Here is an 18,659-nt window from a genome sequence, read left to right on the forward strand (position 1 = left end):
GACCAATCAGACAGAAGCATATGAAAAAAATCCTATTCATCCACATGTACTTGCATATTATTGTTATTAAACACTGCTGTCACCTGTCAGAGTCCAATTAATAAATTTCATCTTGTTTTGACTTTTAGATTTTGGCGTCAGTGTCGGCGTTCCTCTACAAGCTGAAATTGAGAGGATTGCTCAACCAACTTTGGATGAAATGGATAAGGCTATCCAAGGTTACTTTATTCCAAAAATTTATTTGTTTTTATTTTTGTTCGTATTATGATGTTCGTTGCACGACAAGTATAAATATGGGAATCATATCCTGAGTGTCAAAAATTAGGTCGAATTAGTCGCTTCAAAAAACATTTCAGCTCTTCCATGAATAGTATCTTTTTATATATCAGTGGAGCTTGCACAAACCCTGTTCATAATGAAAGTATAAAACTATAATAAAATTCTTATATCCTCATTACAGAGGTTGACAAATCACTTTCTGCTATTAACGCCGTTACCAATTCGCTCGGAGCATTATCGACTGGTATGGACACTGTCGATAAAAGCCTGACTGATCTTCAGACTAAAATGGAAACGGAATTAAACGAAACCTGTACCGACGACCTCGAGTGCAGAGCGGTTTATGAGAGCAGAACTAATTTGACTGTCGGATTTAATGTGACGGACGTAAGTATACTCATTTTGTTATGAGGAATTGCTTGTAACTTTAACACACTCTTCTCTCTTTGGCAAAATTACTAGCACTCACTTCATCTGAGGCAAAGAATAGTCATCTATCTCTTAGAAAAATTACTAACTCAGAGGAAAAGTAGACTCTTCCCTTTGTAAAGTAAACGGGACTCATCACTGAGCAGAGTTACATGCACTTACTCAGAAGTAAAGGAGACTCATCTCTGAGCAAAGTTACAGGCACTCACTCTGAAGTAAAAAAACTTATCTTTGAACAAAGTTACGGGCACTCACTCAGACATAAAGGAGACTCATCTCTGAGCAAAGTTGCGGGCACTCACTCAGAAGCCAATAGGTAAAATTTACTGGAGTTTTTATTTTTCATAGCTGGATGATTTAACAAATGAGTTGGATGGCGTCAATGATCAGCTATCTGGCTACAATCTCACAGAATTGCAACATAACGTCACAAATGAGATAAATAACATTCCAAGTACAACTACAGATCAGACTAAGGCAGCCAGTGAAAGTGAGTATGGATATCTGATAGCATAGTGCAGTTGTTTTTCCAACTTGCCAGTCCTCGAGAAATTCGGTTGTTTTGTTGTTGTTCTGCCGTCTCAATCGCTTTATAGAAGCAGAATTTGCGCCGGTTTATTACGCAATTTCGCCGTTGTTCACAACTTGTCTTTCCGTTTTTGTACAGTAAATAGCAAGATGCTGCCCCTCTATGTACTTATCTAAAACCTTGCTCTGCGTAACACTCATTATTAAAATCACTTAGGTGCAGTAAGTGCTTTGGATGAAGCGAATTCGACGATGGCCGACATATCGTCCAACCTTCCTACGGATAAATTTGACGAAATTGATCAGCAGGTTGTCAACCTACAGACCACGATTACCGACGCTTTCAACGTCTATGACGATAATTTTGATCAGTATAGGTAAGTTTTTTATTCATGTCTTTTGTTTTAAGCAAGGCAAGCACTCACTGATCTGATTTGTATTAAGCTACTTGGCGCATCATGCTAAGCGTTAGGAAGACGCTCGCGTCACCGTACCTCTGGTTAGCCTGCAATGATAGAAAGGTTCAAATACTGTGTGGAATGCTGTGCAATGAGTTCAAAGAATTAGCAAGTCACTGTCAATTTACTTTCTATATAGCCTCGCATATAAGTCAACCCCCCAAAAACATTGAATTTATAAAATTTCAGGACCTCCAGAAGTATGCGCACCAAGATGGCGCACAACCTGAATATAGTATGTGTGTACCAGTTAGGATCCAGGTTGTGCGACATCTTGGTGCGCATACTTCTGGAGCACCAAATTTCATTTGTAAGCTGACTCTACAAATTGTAACACGCTGTACCTATCAAAGCAAATTCAAGTTGAAGCTGTTGGAATTAATTTAGCGGAATCATAGTTATGCACGTATAAGCCATTACTCTAGTTTGGCAACTTATTTTTCCAGTTTTCAACTCGACGTATATGTGAGATATGTGGTAATGTAGTCTTCGCCAATGAAGACGTTTTTTATTGGCACTAGAGAACCGCTTTGTGGCCCCTTCAGCATGCAGAACCGCCAGTTTTAAGAAAACCTGTTCTAACCAAATCTTTTTTTTTTCTCAGGTACATCGCAGGCATTGTGCTTGGATGTATGCTGGCTTGGATCGTATTCTGTTACTTGCTGGGAATGGTGTTGGGAGTTTGTGGAAACAGTCGTGGTGTCGCTCCTTCACAGAGAGGCTGTGCGTCTAACTGTGGTGGAATAATGCTCATGGTGTAAGTAGTCCTCATAGTACAATGGTTTAAAGCAGAGGTGTGCAATCTTCAATACATTTACAAGTAACTTGTCGAAACCGCCCCCACCTTCATTTAAACTTTCCTGTAGAGCAAAATCTTAGGGCACTCCAGAAGTGTGTGTACCAATATGGAGGTAACTAATTTTGTTCGCCTACTTTACATCAAGTTGTGTAAAGGGACTGAAACCTATGGGCATGGGGTATATTCACTTGGCTAACACAGACAGTCCCCGAACTCGTAATATAACTAAAAAAAGGAAAATCAAGATAAAATTATGGCTCAACCCTTACCTGGTACACACAATACGGGAGTACCAATCTTATGACATGTGTTGTTCCCTTTTAACCTGTTGGCTGTTACGGCATTTTAACGTTATAGGCATAGATAATAAATTGGACTCAGGTACAGTCTTTGCAATACAAAGGGATTGGAATTACTCTCACATGCTAGATTAGACTAAATTAAAAACTGCAATACTTAATATTCAAAATTGGCACTTGCCGGGGGTTGCGAAAATTTTTCTTGCGGGCCCCGGGTTGCACACCCCTGGTTTAACGATAAGTTAATATAGTTATCCTTGAACACACTATCCTATGGAAATTTCCTGAAAAACGAATTTTTCTGCATGGTATGTTTCATAGGGGGTGGGTGTTTTACTGGGTGAATTCTACTGCGTGAGGACTGTTCTGGGGGAAATTGTCTGAGGGAAGAATTTTGATGTACCGGTATGTAATATTTCAGAGGGAGGACATTTTATGATGGAAAAATACTCATTGGCGGGGGGGGGGGACATTTTGTTTCGTACAATCTTTTTATTAACATTGTTTTAATTTCAGTGGCGTTGGATTCTCGTTCATTTTCTCCTGGTTGTTGATGATTCTTGTCGTTGTGATGTTCACTATCGGAGGACACGGGGAACGCTACGGATGTCAGGGGCTGGAGAAACCAAAATATGAAGCCTTGCTGGTGAGCATGAGAAGAGAGGGGATTTTTTTTTGGCATAGTGGGAATGGATGAATTATTCTTGTTAGGAACGACTGTTGTTTTACTGAGAAAATCACTTTTCACTCACTTCATGGACCAAATGATTGAAAAATTTTCAGTATTTGAAATGGAAAAAGTTGCTAGGAATTTATTACTACAGTTATATATTTTTTGTGTTCAGACTTATGGCGAGGCCCGATATTTCACTTAACACGGGAGGTATTTGGCTAGCTCCCGAACTCGTAATAGAACTAAAATAGGAGAAATTGGAATAAAATTATGGCCTAACCCCAACCTGGTACACACTATATTGTGGTGTCCGCCATGTTGGTTCACATACTTCGGGAGTTCTCAAAAAATATCAATGGCTTTAGAGCCGCATTGATTTTTGACAGCTCCCTAGACATGGTTAGCACACGCAGTGATTCCTTTTTGGAATTTAGTGTTTCGTAGATGTTTTATATTCATATTGACATATGCTGCTCCAAGTCTCGGTTTAGTCTTTGTTAATCTTGATTCTTATTTTGTATCGTTGGGCCAACTTTGGATAAAGTTTCCTTTTCTTAATTAAATGACTTTCATATTTTATTCCATTTCCAGGTTGTCGAAAACGTATCCGGAATAAATCTCGAAAGCACTCTCGGTCTGCCAGAAGGTGTCAGTCTTGGGCTGGTTGACATTTTGAAGTAAGTTAGTTCGTTTTGTGTCGATTGGGGAAAAATTGGATCAAACATTTTTTCTCCCTTTGACTGGTTGATACATTCAAAAAAGTTCATAATTTGTTTGATAACTGGGCCGACATGGGATTTATTTGTTGGTGGGGGGAGGGGGGAGCTCATATACAATCCACTGGAATATGCAGTCTTCGCATTTTTTTTTGCCAAGAGGTCATAGACAATGTTCCCTCTAAGCTGCGCGACCGGGCATCTGGACGAGAATCCCCGCGCAGTACTTTCGTTCTGCTGCGCATTGCATAAGTATTGTTGTGTTTTTTTTTTTCTTTCTCCAATTTTCTGCGCAGACGTTTTTTTTGAGCTTCCAAAAAAACTCACACTTTTATTCCGCGCAACTGTACTGTACTGGAGTGTAGAATTTGTGTAAACCATTAGTTAACATTTATATTGAGTCTCAACTGGAGTTCAAGTCCCATGCGCCTCACTCAGGGTAGTTGTGAACCATGGCTGGTTTTCTTAAAGCTTAGGCCAACTGCGGCCTTGGGATCAACTGGTTTTAAATTTGCTTGAAATTCAATGTCATGCTTGACTAATTCTCTAATTAATTTTCAGTTCTTGTGAAAATGACGCTTCTGCGTACGAAACTTTTAAGTTGGAATATGTCCTGAACATCACAGAGTACCTAACAAATGTTACGTCACAAACGGATGAACTACAAGCGGAAGTCGACAAGGCTACAAATGACATCGATCTATCCGAAATAGTGTAAGTATTTGGTATATGGCCATGTCTGTCATATGAACCCAAAAATAAGAACATCAGGAAAACAATAATAAGATAACAAAGAATGAAATGTAACCATGCCAGTGCGACCCGTGTCTAACCATACTTCACACAAGAAAGGATTTGCACCAGCAGTTCTTTATTCTTAGAAACTAGCTGTTCCATCTCACTTTTTGAGTTCATTTTCGCTTATGGCATGAATGGGCGTAGTAATTAATAGGGTTCTAATATCATTCATAACAAATCAATCATTCGAATTGACCAATCTAACCTCCACCTCTGATATAAAACAAAATTAAGGACACATGTCAAAATAAGGACGTTTCTTAGAAATAAGGACGTTATGGCAGCCCTGTATATGACATTGCTTGGGAATTTCAAGGTCATTATTACACTATGACTATGACCCCTGATTACCTTTCGTGGGATTGCAGGTTTGAATCCCATGCAGGGATGATCGTGTGCGAGAGGATTGCTGGACTCCTCGAGGCCGTAGGGTGGTTCACGTAACCGCTGGTCGGTTACGGCTTCCTCCACCACAAAGTCCATGCTTCCGAAGACAATAACTAGCTAGCTAATCTCATACCCGACCTGGACTGGTAACCGGACGAGAGGCCGGGTGTACCTTGCCCATCTCCGCGTAATTCGAAGTTGGAAAAAGATAGAATGATACATTTTATAAACAAAACAGCTCAGAATCTAAACTCTCATTTATCTTAGGATCTACACAGAAGAAAACCAGGAGAATTTGTTAGGCTTGATGGAGTCGGGACTTGACAACATTGATTTCAACGATTATTTGGGAAAGGTGAGTGGAATTGTGCTGACAGGGAAACACAACTTGTGGGCTTAAATTTTCTTAAAAATAACAGATTTATAGGAGACTTGTAACACTTTAAAACTAAATATTCTGGGAACAGCCTGTTGGATTAGATTCGACACAACATGCCAGAATTATAATCTAGCCCATCAGCGATTTCGGCAGCATTTCTTCGCGGATCGCTTATTTTTTCTTGTGGGTCACATTTGGCCTGTTGGCTGCAGGTTGCACAACCCTGACCTAATAGGTCTGGGGTTCGCAAACCCCCAGGGGTTCACGGGAAGATTTCCAGGGGTACTTGGAAGACAGTCGAGTTTTTGTGTGTTGCTGTTTTTGATGTCCCATATTACTACCAGAGGAAAATGCATGCCACTTGAAGCGTAGATTTTCTCTGATCTTGAGGTGTTGTGATTATGACACAACAATGTGAAATTCACCGCTTTGCAGACAAACTGAAATCTCTAAGACAACGCTCTTCGAGCACTGGAGAAAGCGATTATGCTTATTGAAACTTGGGAGAGATTTTAAGAATTCAATAGTTAGGCAGATGAAGTGCAATAATATCAACACGACTATTTAATTTAGTTAGATATGGGCAATAAATTGTTGTTGCAACAGATTGTTAGTCAATATATCACAACTTTGTTCGTGCCTGATTACGGGGGTTCGTGTTGATTGTTTCGTCACTCTGGGGGGTACTTGACAGAAAAAATGTTGAAAACCCCCTGATAGGTTATCATGCTAGCCGATTTTCATGGACACGCTGGGTATCAAACTCTAGTTCTCTAGTTCAGTTTGCAAAGCTAATTCTTGTTTTTTTCTCATCATATCGACGGCCACAGTCAGAGGTATGAAAAGCATGATAAGGGATGCGGCATATTTTTCGTTATTTTTTATTTCTGCATGAATGTACATTACTGCATTACCAAGTGAAGCATGTCCATTACGGAACATTCATTATTTTAGTAATATTTCCTAGAAATTTAAAATTTCTGAAAAATGTTTTTTGTCGGGTGGTAAATCATGAAATCACAGACACATGAAATGGCAGCATTGGCAAATACTAGTTTGAATAACATTATTCTGTCACATTTCATTGATTTCTGACAGTGAAGCGTTTCGTAAAGTTTATAAATGGCCTGGACTAGGGTTGAGAACTCGAGTGACGTTATCATTGGCTAGACTAGACATGGGAAAACTACGGCCTGCAGGACAAATTCGACACGTTGAGTAATTCAATCTGGTCCGACTGATGCTGCCACAGCCAAACTAAAACCAAGATTTGATGTTTCAGCTGAAAAATAGTTTTTACTGAGATTGCGATTAAATTTAGTTTTGACATGAGGCTTGACACATGCATTGTTTTTCACTTATGCTCAGGTAACACTGTAAATATTGTTCATAAAATGTAACTTTTAATGTCAAACTTACATGGTCCGCCAGGTGGGCAATATTTTGGCCCCTGGTTCAAGAACCTTACCCATACCCGATCTACAACCCGCATCCTGAATGTGTTCACGACCTATGAACTAACCACCAAGACATCGGCTAAAGTATTATTTTTGCCTGAAATATTAGCATGGGTGATATATTTTGTTTTATGTTGTCTGGGTGATAGAAAAAGCTGTTAATGGTAAAATAGAATTTTTTTTGTAAATAAATTGTAATAAATTGTAAATAAAAAAAAAATAAAAAAAAATCGAACCAGGTCTGTGGTGTCAGGAATCTATACCAGATTTTTAAGCATTTCAATAATGACTTATTCTGATTCCTGAGTGATTAAAAAGTTTGATGTTTAATGTTGAATACCTCAAAGCTAGGGGTCTGAATTTTACACTATTTGTTTTGTTGGAATATTAGAACAGATGCTTGATTTATTATGGTAATCAGCTAACAGAACCTTGGGTGTCGCTGCTTGGTAATCAGCTTTGGTTAGAATCCCCAGTAAAATTATGTTCTTGATATATTCGCATATATTTTGCATTTGTATCGTTTGATATTTTGCTTGTTGGAGAGAATACACTTGATTATCAATACTAAAAGCGTTGAAGCGTACCATTTTCAACATACAAAAGAACTGGAGTAGCCTACATAAAAGAAAATAATTTCCCGTCGGAGGGTGGTCCACGTAACTGCTGGACGGTTTTGGCTTCCTCCACCATCGAGTCCATGCTTTCGAAAACAAATAACCAACTAATTTCATACCCGACATGGACTGGTAACCGAATGAGAGGCGGTGATTTTTCATGTTTCATTCGTCTCTTCTTTGGGTTAATCATAAAAATCCTATTCTAAATCTTTTCTGGGTAGAAATAAAAAATATTCAACTACATTAATTTTTCAGCTTGGAGACGGCATCACTAAAGTCGACTTGACAACTTACGCTGCATTCTTGAGGGCTCAGGCGGCAAAGTTCACTGGAGCAGTTGAGACTCAGGTAAGCATAATACAGTTGTTGGTACTCCTGAACTCCCCTTTTAGTGGCTCCCTTGGAACCACCATCACCCCATGGTGCGTCCCTTAGGGAGCGAGAGGCCCAATTCAATAAATTATGGGTTAGCCCTTGACAATATTTTGTTTATTCGCCTACTCTCCCCACTTTCTCTCCCAATTTTCAAGTATTTTTCATTTCGAATGAAGGCTTTTGTTCACGGCTTCTAGAGAATGCAAAGGAATCAGTTTGAGAAACACTGGTATAATATCTTGTATACACTTTGAGAGGGAATGGAATTCTTACCCATTTATTACACCCTCGTTAAGATGGGGACATGAATTTAAAATAAAGTTTTCAGACTTCTGAAACCTGCGCTCCTGAGGTACGTGTACCAATATGGAGGTAACTAAGTTTGATCGCCTATTTTACATCTATTTGAGTAAAGAAACTGAAACCTATGGGCAGAGGGTAAATTCACTTGGCTAACACAGACAGGCCCCGAACCCGTAATAGAACTAAAAAAAGGAAAATTGGAATAAAATTATGGCCTAACCATAACTTGCTAACTTTACTCTTCCTAGATTATTATAAAAAAATACCCAAATTATCAATTTTTTTTTGTTACAATTTTACTCGACAGTTCGAATCTCTTGTTCTTGGCTATGCTGACGAGGTTGATCGGATTCAGACAGACGAGGTTGGAGCAATCCAAAATGACTATGATACATTAAACAGCAGCATTATATTCCTGGGAGAACAATCTGTTGTGTTAAATGTGAGTAGTTTCATTTTTTCTTTTTTTTCTTTGGGGGGGGGCACAAGTCTTTCGACTAAGGTTGTCAACATCTAGAGAAGTGCTTCTTGAGCTTTTTAAGCCACGCCGCCTTTTTAGAATTTGTCAAGTCTTAATATGCCAAGCCCCATCTCAAAAATAACGAGCTACAAATAACAGATAGTGCGGCAAAAATATGTTTCATTCAAAAAACACATTACAAATACATAGATGGAAATTAAATCCCAAATAAAGGAACACAAATATCTTATATGTCTATCGTAAAAATGAGTTGAGTGACGATTTTTCGTCATTTTTTTGAGGGGGAAAAGGGTGGAGGTGGATTTCCAGCAATATAGGATGGCCCCTGTGATTTGATTTACACTGACAAACTCCAAATTTTTCCAGGATACAATCCTAGTTTTGAACGATGAGTTGACTGCGTTGAACGGAACCATCCAGTACCAGGGAGCGGAGATTGTTGGGAACATTGCGGGGAACATTACTGATCAGGTCATTGGGAACGTTACTGCGTACACTGACTGGGCAGGACAACAGGTAAGATTATTTAACCTTTTTTTCTGATAAAGAAGACTTAAACAAGCTTTCTGACGATACTCGAGTGAAGTTTCTCGCACATTTTAACAACAAGTTATGACATTTTTAGGAGAGATATGAAAAGACGCTCTGGACCATGCAGAAGGGTTAAAATAAGAACAAGTGTTTCAAGATAAATGGGCGAATATTGAAATATTGAAAAAATTTTATTCAAAAAAAATTATCAAGAAATAGATCCTTGTTGAGCCGATTTTCTAATAAAGTTTTAGGCTAATAACCAAAGTATTTCAATAAACAACCATGCCACAATGACACCACCGCCACGCTACAACCATGTGACGCCACGCCACAGTCATGTGATGCCACAATTGTGCTACCCAAACCACCACAACGACATCACAGCCATGCCACAACCATATGATGCCACGCCATCGCCACGCAACAACCCTGCCACTGCCTAGACACCACGACGCTGGTCTAATAAATATTTATTGTAGAACAACGATGCCTCAACAATGTCAGGTTACAAGCACGCCACGGCACCGCCCCATGACGACACCACAACTATGCCATGCAACTAGTGACGCCATAATCACCACGACATCATAACCACGCCATAACCATGCTATACCACGCCACACCACCACAGCCCTGATCTAATAAATGTGTCTTGTTAAAACTTTTCTCTCTCTCTCAGGTTACTGATAATCTTGGAGCTTGCAAACCTGTCTACGATGGCTATGACGGGGTCGTGATTCTCTTCTGCGACTACTTGATTGATACAATAGTGAGTATAATTCTCGTTCTGGGATTCTTGCGTTTTTTAATAAGATAGTCAAAGGCTCACCACTAGGAGAGCTGTTGGATTTGAGCTTGTTGGAAAATGATAACCATTTTTGTTATGTTTTAGTTTTATTAATAACGGTAAGAAGTCTCTCACTATCATTGTAAGCCCCTCAAAGAAATCTTTCCAGTGAGGTATAAGGTGACCTTTCAGGACTCCCGTAGTATGTGTACCAGGTTAGGGTTAGCGCATAATTTTATTCTGATTTTCCTTATTTTATTACTATTGCAAGTTCAGGGACTGTCTGTGTTATCCAAGTGAATATACCTCCTGCCCATAAGCTTCCGTCTCTTTACACAACTTGATGTAAAGTAGACGAACAAAATTAGTTACCTCCATATTGGTACACACACTTCTGGAGCGCCGAGAGTTGTGTGCGTATGAGCCGACCGACCCACTGGTTTTTTTAGTTTTAAACTCGGTTCTTGGTATATTGATCACCATTTGACCTATGGTCGGTCCTTCCTCATCTTTGGCCAATACAATGTGTTACAGTATAAGAGAGGTAAATCTATGGAATATATTTAATAAGCTTCACGCCCCATCAAAAACTTGTCAATGCCCCCCTTGTGGGGCGCGTCCACTGTTTGAAAACCACTGTATTATGAAGTTCCCAAAAAATTAATCACTATTTGACCCTACAGGTTGGTGCTTCCTCATCTCTGGCCAATGCAATGTGTTACAGTATAAACGAGGTTTGCTCGGCGGTGTGGCTCATCGTGCTAAGCGTTAAGAAAATGCTCGCCACCGCATCTCTGATTACTCTGCGTGGGTTCGCAGATTCGAATCCCGTGCGGGATGGCTATGTGCGAGAGGATTACTGGACTCATCGCTGCCGTAGGGTGGTTCACGTAACCGCTGGTCGGTTACGGCTTCCTCCACCATCAAGTCCATGCTTCCGAAAACAAATAACTAACTAATCCCATACCCGACATGGAATGGTATTCGGACGAGACGCCATGATTCGCCATATGATAAAGCCGTACCATCAGGCTTTCCTCTCTACCAGGATAAATATGTAAATCCTATCCTTATTACTCTTCTTTTCTAGAACGGTCTCTGGTTCTCTCTCGGTTGGTGCGTATTCTTTCTCATCCCGAGTGCGATCGTCGCGATGAAACTCATGAAGTTCTTCAGGAAAATGGTGATAGAAGAACAATATGAGGAGTAAGTTTTTTTAATTTGGGGAGTGGGGGAATGAATATAAAAAAAATGGGTTTGAATACCATATAATAGTTTTTAACATTAGGAGTGAGATTTTTAATGTGAGATTGAGGGGTATTTTTTTTCATGAATGTAAAAAAGTTGGTGTAAAATGCCATAACAATTAGATTTTTTTCATTCTGGGGAGTTGTAAGAGGGAGATTTTTTATAACAATATAAAATTCGGTGTTCTAGGTGTTTTTACTTTCTGTTTTTCACATCTTTGTATTTTACTTACTTAATATTCTGGAAGATTTTGCTACATGAAAAACACGTTTCATCAATTGCATTTTTTAAAAGTCGTGATACTAGGCAGTGACGTCTTAATTAATTATGCTTTTATGAAGTTGGCTTTAATATACAGAGAATATATATTTCCAGAGTAATGATTGAGGAACACACCCACTTTTGAGGTATGCCACACCTATTTTTGGGATGAAAATCACATATTTTTTGACCACCCTAACCCAGTATTATTTGTGATGTTTTCTGTTGCAAGGGATGCCCATTTCTGAATAATTTGTTTTTTTTTGTTACAATTCGGTTCTTTTTATCTGTGATTTTGGATAGAATAGGTTTTTTATATTTATTTTGGGGAGAGAAAAGGTGATAAACCGGCGTAATCATATTGCGAACTAGGCATCTCGTCCAGTTACCAGTCCATGTATAGGTTGGCCGGTTATCTGTTTCAGATGCATGGACTTGATGGTGAAGGGCGTGACTGGCGGTTATGTTAACACCCTTGCAAATGAAATGATAAATTATGTATCATTTTGAATAGGACAAGGTTGTTATATAAATATATAATTCTTATATATCAATTAGGCAACTGTTATCAATGGGCAGAAAGCCGATAGGATGGTCGAATAATATTGCCAAACATGTCGGATTTTAAAAATATTACCAGTTATTCAAATTGCTTGAACAAAAAACAGAATTAAATTTAGTAATATCTGAAATTTTTGGTCGATATTAAAATATTTAATAATTATTATTAATTGAAACAAATACTGTTATACGATATTAAACATGTTGTTCAGTTTTGTATTTCGGTTCTGGACATCCCTAGTATAACCCGAGATATTAATTCTACGCTTAAACCTTTATTTTACGGTATTTGTGGTTGCCACATTTTTATTATAATTTCCACTTTTAATAACGAATATTCTAATAATTTTGGTTTTTTTTTCATACTAAGACGTCGTGGAACATGGTATTACACTGCGGGTATAAAGGGGGATTCTTAACATTTTAACATGAAAAATGGTAATTTTTGTTTTTCGGAGCAAATCAATGATTCTGGACCCAGAATTTTTACAATTTTGATATTATTGTTTTAATTATTTCTCACTAAAACAGTATTATTATTATTATGTTTTTTGAGTATTTTTTTTCAGTTATTTTTGTAAGGGATTTTGGGTTCATGTTGGCTGAAAAAGGGATTTGTGTGCTTTAAAGAATAGAAAAGCATGACAAATTGGGATATGTTTTCTGAAAAGGCAGACATGTATCCTAAGGGGGGCATGTAAGTTAAAATGCACATGTTTGCTAAAAGGGGTTCATGCATTGGTGGGATTTAATTTTTTGTCAGCTGGTTCCATCACCAAAGTCATTTTTCAGCTGGTTCTGTTTCAAAAAGTCATTGACAATTACCAGTAATGCTCACTGGTTTGCTGATCTCATGAAATTCTGTGAGACGGTTTTATAGAACCGGTGCAAACCGGCTGAATCCCACCACTGGGTACATGTATGCTAAGAGGGGGACATTGTTCCTAAAATGGGACATGTGTGCCAAAACAGGGACAAGTATTTCTGAAAAGTAAATTTGGCTAAAATGTTACATGTATGCTAAAAAAGGGGTCATGTTTCATAATAGCGAATGTCGTTTTTAAAAAAAGGGACAATGTATGTATGCTAAAAAGAAGACTAGTATGCGCAAGTGGGGCGCAACATTTTTGAGGAATTCTAACATTCTACTTTTGGCCAGAATCATTGATTTGATAAAATATTACTTTGCTAACTCTCAGAAAGCATGGGTGAACGCTAAGTTTGGAGTAATCAAATTTCCACTGTTAGATTGGTGATGAAGTTTTAATTAAAACAGAATACCGATATAATCCTTGTGTGAAATATATTATTTTGATAGCTTTATCACCATCGAAATAACGATCCCTGGTAATGTGAACACTTGATGATTTGAGAACTTTTTGGTCTTTTTATTTTTTTGGCATTCTCACTCAAAACAAGGCTTTGAACAAGAAACATCCAGTATTTTTCAAATAAGAGTTGGAAAACTGATTTTTTGGTACTCCCCAAAGTATGTGAACCAAGATGGCTCAACCTTATTGAAACCCTCAACCTTACTATTCAACTATTTTTGTTGTTCTTGCGTACCACTGGTTTAAAATAAAAACTGTCTGAGCAGTTTTATATACTTCATAGTTGATATGTCATTGTTACCTTGTTGCTGATTGGTTATCAATATGGAAATGAACAAGGAAATTTGTCTCTAGAGCTTAGCGTGCCACGAGTTTAACCGATGCACTTGATTGCCCTTCTTTTTTTCCAAGCAATCGTGTGTTTCCTATTTTCTAAAATATTGTCTTGTGTTTCTCCAGGGGAGATTACTCAAGTTTTATTAAGTAAGATTCGCATGGTCTTGAAAAAATAGCAAAATTTTAGAAATTGATTCCAGAATCTTGTAATTTTTTAGCAATCAAGTGCAAATGGTAAAAACAATCGATTGTAAGTTTTGAGTCGCTGGTTGTGTGACATTTTCATATCTTTCTTTGTGGTCGACCCAAAAATAACTCAAGATGCAAGCTTTTTTTTGAGTAGTCAAATAATTTTTTAGCGAAAAAAACTCGGCCAACTTCTAAAAATTGTAACTTCTGTTAGATAGCAGCGGCTGGTCTGTGCGAAAGGTGCAAGAAGGTGTTGAACAAACAAAAAAAAATTCCTTCACAATTTTTAAGCTCTATCTCATGTAAGGATCTTTATAGTCCACAATGCCTAGTAGGACAGTTGTTTGTCGCACAACCTGCAATGCAAAAACTTCCCAATCATTGTTTTTTTTACCAGTTGCGCATAAACTTACTATGATACGATATTCGATATTATTATTATTCAATGTTTTTCAATTTATCACTAGTAATTCATTTCAATTTTTTAATTTAGTTCCATAGTCTGAAAAATTTTGATGAATGTGTCAAATTTTTCTTTTAAATATAGACATTAGACAATTTATCAGTCATTTTTGCACATTTTGCCATTATTGTTCTGGCAAATGCCTTTGAAATATTATGAGCAATTTCTGAATGAACCAAAAAATGAAAGTTTTAAAAAAATATTTGCACAGAATTAATTTTTACTAGACTTATTATTTCCTGAGATTTTCAATATTCATCTTAGGGGAGAGGAGAGCTGATAAAGCGACTTAATCATATGGAACCATGGTTCATTGTATGGCAACCATATCTGTATGAAAAATGACGGGAAACACCATTTTTTTCATCGATATGTGATCAGTGAAATCCTGAATTTTGGGCCTAATTTTATTTAACGTTTGTAATGGCAATATTGCCAAACAAGCCTTCCAACCTTATACATCATTTTCGCCAACTGAAGTCTCTCAGTGTGACTGGAAACACTTCCATTTCATTTCTGAAAGCTGAAAATGTTGATAACTTTTTCGGACTTAACATAGTACATGAATATTATTCCCAAGTTTGAAGGGTGCTGGCTCTGATCATTACTCAGAGTAAAATGCTTAGAACTGTTAGCATGAACTCACAAGTTTGATCAATGTGCATATCATATCAATGTGCATATCAAATTTTGACCCTTACGAACATCAGTGGCCTGTATTACAAAGCCTTTTCGAGAGCAAAAGGCGTGAAAAAGCGTCTCACCAGTGATTGACGAGGCAAACTTAACGTGGCTAGGATACTCACAGTAGTAATCATGCAGGATATGGCATGATATAAAAACTCCTAGTCGTTCGACTCCACTGGAATATTCATACCAAGATGACGCACAACCTGAACAACCCTAACCTGGTACACATACTTGTTCAGGTTGTGTGCCATCTTGGTACACATACTTCGGGAGCATCGCTTGTTATTTTTCAAAACTTTATTTATTTTTGTTTTATTTTAACCAGCTTTGGTATCAGTGGAAAGACCTACATGTACGTGAGGTTGATGGACATGTAGATTTGTGTTTAACATGCGTGCAGTTCGTTCATTTCATTTTAGAGGTTTAATTTGGTTTTTGTTGATGTCATTGTAGTTTTTTTTATTTTTCATTTGGGGGGGGGGGGGTAGCATGAATTGTGATTGTCTTGATTAAAATTATGTTTTTGTATCAAATTTCTTTTGAAATCTGCCAAATTCATTATTATTTTATTTTGGGGTGGTATATAATAAATCTTTATCTATTTCCAAGGGAAAGGAAAGCTGACAGCATGGCTCATCAGTCATATTGTATAGTTGTACAATTCAGGCCGTGATTGACCTAATTGTACTAAGTTTTTGGCCAGTTTTTTTAGAGTATGCATCAGCAAACCAAATTTATTCCACAATGGTTGAAGTGGTGGGTATTGAAATTTGAACCTGAATTGTGTAACCTGCAATGTCAACATGTTAGGCCGCCACAACCAAAAATGGCTGATAGCTATATGTACTACAATGGAACTGAGATGGGGACCAGTTGTTTCATTACCACAAGTATGATGCATTGGACTCTAATCTAATTCCAACCGTTCAGGGTGTGGTATTTGTAGGCCATGTTGAATTTCAAAAACTTTGATTTTTTCAGTACCAACGGTTTTTAACCATTTTGTGGGAACATCAATGAAACTTCCCAGAGGGTCAAGGGCGTCCTGTTTATTTGGCTTTAAGCTGTAGATAACCTGGTCATAAATCAGAATGTGTGAAATATCTTACTCATGCACATATTTCAGACATTCATTAAAACATTGTTTCAACTTCGCTAGTTATTTAGCTCACAGCATCATTTTGGTGACATCTCGTCATTGTATATGAGCTTCAGTATCATTTGTGTGTGCTTGTCGATTGTGTGTTCACTTACTATGTGATTTTATCAATCATATGTGTTATACCATTTGTCATGTGTGTGCTTTTTGTCAATCATGTGTGTGTGTTCTCATATTGTATGTGTGCTTCACCGGCCATTTGCTGTTCGTCTATCAGATGTGTGCCTATTTGTCATTTGTTCGTGGTTTTAGTCATCATGTGTGTTTTATCTCTGGAATTTTGGGTTTGTATATTCATTAGTTGTGTGTGTGTGTGTGCTTTTATTTATTCATGTGTGCGTGTTTATTCAACAATACGTCTGTACGTATATAAGACTCTTAACATTATTTGTCTTCATTTTTCCTATAAAATATAATTTTTAATAATTTACACAGTTTTCAGGTGGATGGGGGAATTCCCCTCATTCACCAAAACATTTTATGAACTGTTAAACTCTGTTATAATTTCCAGGGAGTTTACTGAAGTGCCGCCATTGATATATCTTCCAGCACTTAGAAATTATTGTAAGGAGTCGTAGAAATTAACATTGGCTGAGATTTTACTAATGAAAAACTTTCTGAAACTTTCCAACTGTCCACTTCGTTTTTTATTGATAAAAATTTTTCAAAATTTTCTGTGAATTCTACAAATTGCAGAATCATGATTTAAGCAAAATTTGAATAAGCCTTCTTTACTCTTCCTTGTCTCTCAAATATTTTAAATTTTTAAAATGAGAACTTTTTTTGACAAACCAAGCTCTTTATTAATTGAACTTAATTTTACACTCGAAAGTATTTTATATATAAAGTTTGTTCTGGATGTCTTCGGCTTTGGCCTAAACTTATTACAGTGCAGAGATCTTTAACACAAAATGGGCGAAACTTCGAAAATCTTTTTTTGGAAAATCACAAAAATATATATAGGATGTCCATAAAATGTTAACTTTATTTGAAATTGGAAAGGTGAATTTATCTATACCGTATATTGTTAATAATTACTGATTTAAAAACAACAAACCTGGTTGAGATGTATTGAGAAGTTGAGATCTGACTTCATAACAAAATTTTAGCTGTAAATGAACTTTATGGACATCCTGTATATAATAATTTACAAATTCATGTTACAATTACAATTACGAATACTTCGTAAAATATAACTGTAAAATATGATTAGAAAACAGCTTAAAAAATCTATTTTTTCCATTATTTTCCATTCTCTCTTTTGTCTCAAAACCCTCGAATTAGTAAACCTTCTAAAGTAATTAATTATTTGTTTTTTATTCAATTAGACGCAGAGAATACTCGGTAAATAGCTCATCACATTACGGTGGCCTGCATTTTTTTTGGTAGGGGGGTAGGGGAGGCACCATCTCCGAGTTGTCATGGAAACCCTGTCTGAAGAGCATGTTTCCTAAATTTACCAAATATGACATTTCTCTTCCTCTAGGCTGGCGGTTATCACAGAACACCAAAAAACAGGCTTGAGAAATCCCTGCGCAATAGTTAATTGTCTTTTATTGTTTTATTGTAACTGTATGAACTATAATTAGATATAAAAGCAAACCAAGGACTTCCAAAATAAAAATGATCTTCAAAGTGTAGCAGGTTTAATAATATCGGCGAACCTAATACATAAACAATATACCTATAATAACACAGACCAATCCTTCACTACCCCTCCGTGAGACTAAATATTCTCTCAAAAAACTACAAATTGATGACCCTATCATGCCCTCACATTGATTTATGGTGCCTCCTCCATTGTTAGTCCAATTCTAGCCTTTTGCTAAACTTCTAAGTTTTCTCACACTGGCTGCATTTGTGCTGCATGTCTAACAAATTACCGAGTAAAACTAACAAAGAAGGAATATGGTGCCTTGTTTGGAGTGAGTGTTTGAAGAAATTGATATTATAGGCATAGACGTCATGGGTACATTGATTGGCAGTGAAATCGCTTGGTGGCGCAGCTTTACCAAAATCATCAATGATTTTGAAGAAACAAAATTCTCAAATCAAAATTGAAAGCGTTGGACCCGCCCACTTACATACACAATTAAAGTTATATATATGTTTGTCCTTA

General features: G+C 37.2%; 1 protein-coding gene across 14 annotated transcripts in view; it reads left to right on the top strand.

The window, feature by feature from the left end:
- LOC120327733 (prominin-1-A-like) overlaps window positions 1–18,659 on the top strand; it is a 42,182-nt gene that overhangs the window by 15,343 nt on the left and 8,180 nt on the right. The window contains exons 6-22 of one of the 14 annotated variants that reach the window (XM_078114646.1): window positions 129–218; window positions 461–666; window positions 1,057–1,198; window positions 1,454–1,613; window positions 2,299–2,451; window positions 3,309–3,438; window positions 4,057–4,142; window positions 4,743–4,895; window positions 5,634–5,721; window positions 8,078–8,170; window positions 8,808–8,942; window positions 9,348–9,497; window positions 10,195–10,284; window positions 11,393–11,508; window positions 15,707–15,733; window positions 17,052–17,104; window positions 17,869–17,884. In XM_078114646.1, the coding sequence (XP_077970772.1) occupies window positions 129–218; window positions 461–666; window positions 1,057–1,198; window positions 1,454–1,613; window positions 2,299–2,451; window positions 3,309–3,438; window positions 4,057–4,142; window positions 4,743–4,895; window positions 5,634–5,721; window positions 8,078–8,170; window positions 8,808–8,942; window positions 9,348–9,497; window positions 10,195–10,284; window positions 11,393–11,508; window positions 15,707–15,733; window positions 17,052–17,104; window positions 17,869–17,884 (1,888 nt within the window). Of the gene's footprint in view, window positions 1–128; window positions 219–460; window positions 667–1,056; window positions 1,199–1,453; window positions 1,614–2,298; window positions 2,452–3,308; window positions 3,439–4,056; window positions 4,143–4,742; window positions 4,896–5,633; window positions 5,722–8,077; window positions 8,171–8,807; window positions 8,943–9,347; window positions 9,498–10,194; window positions 10,285–11,392; window positions 11,509–11,925; window positions 11,958–14,162; window positions 14,187–15,706; window positions 15,803–17,051; window positions 17,105–17,868; window positions 17,885–18,659 lie in introns of all 14 variants that reach the window. The other 13 variants (XR_013477372.1, XR_013477370.1, XR_013477371.1 and 10 more) reach the window with 13 other exon arrangements.

The sequence above is a fragment of the Styela clava genome, chromosome 7 (assembly GCF_964204865.1).
Source record: "Styela clava chromosome 7, kaStyClav1.hap1.2, whole genome shotgun sequence".
In the NCBI taxonomy this organism is placed as follows: domain Eukaryota; kingdom Metazoa; phylum Chordata; class Ascidiacea; order Stolidobranchia; family Styelidae; genus Styela; species Styela clava.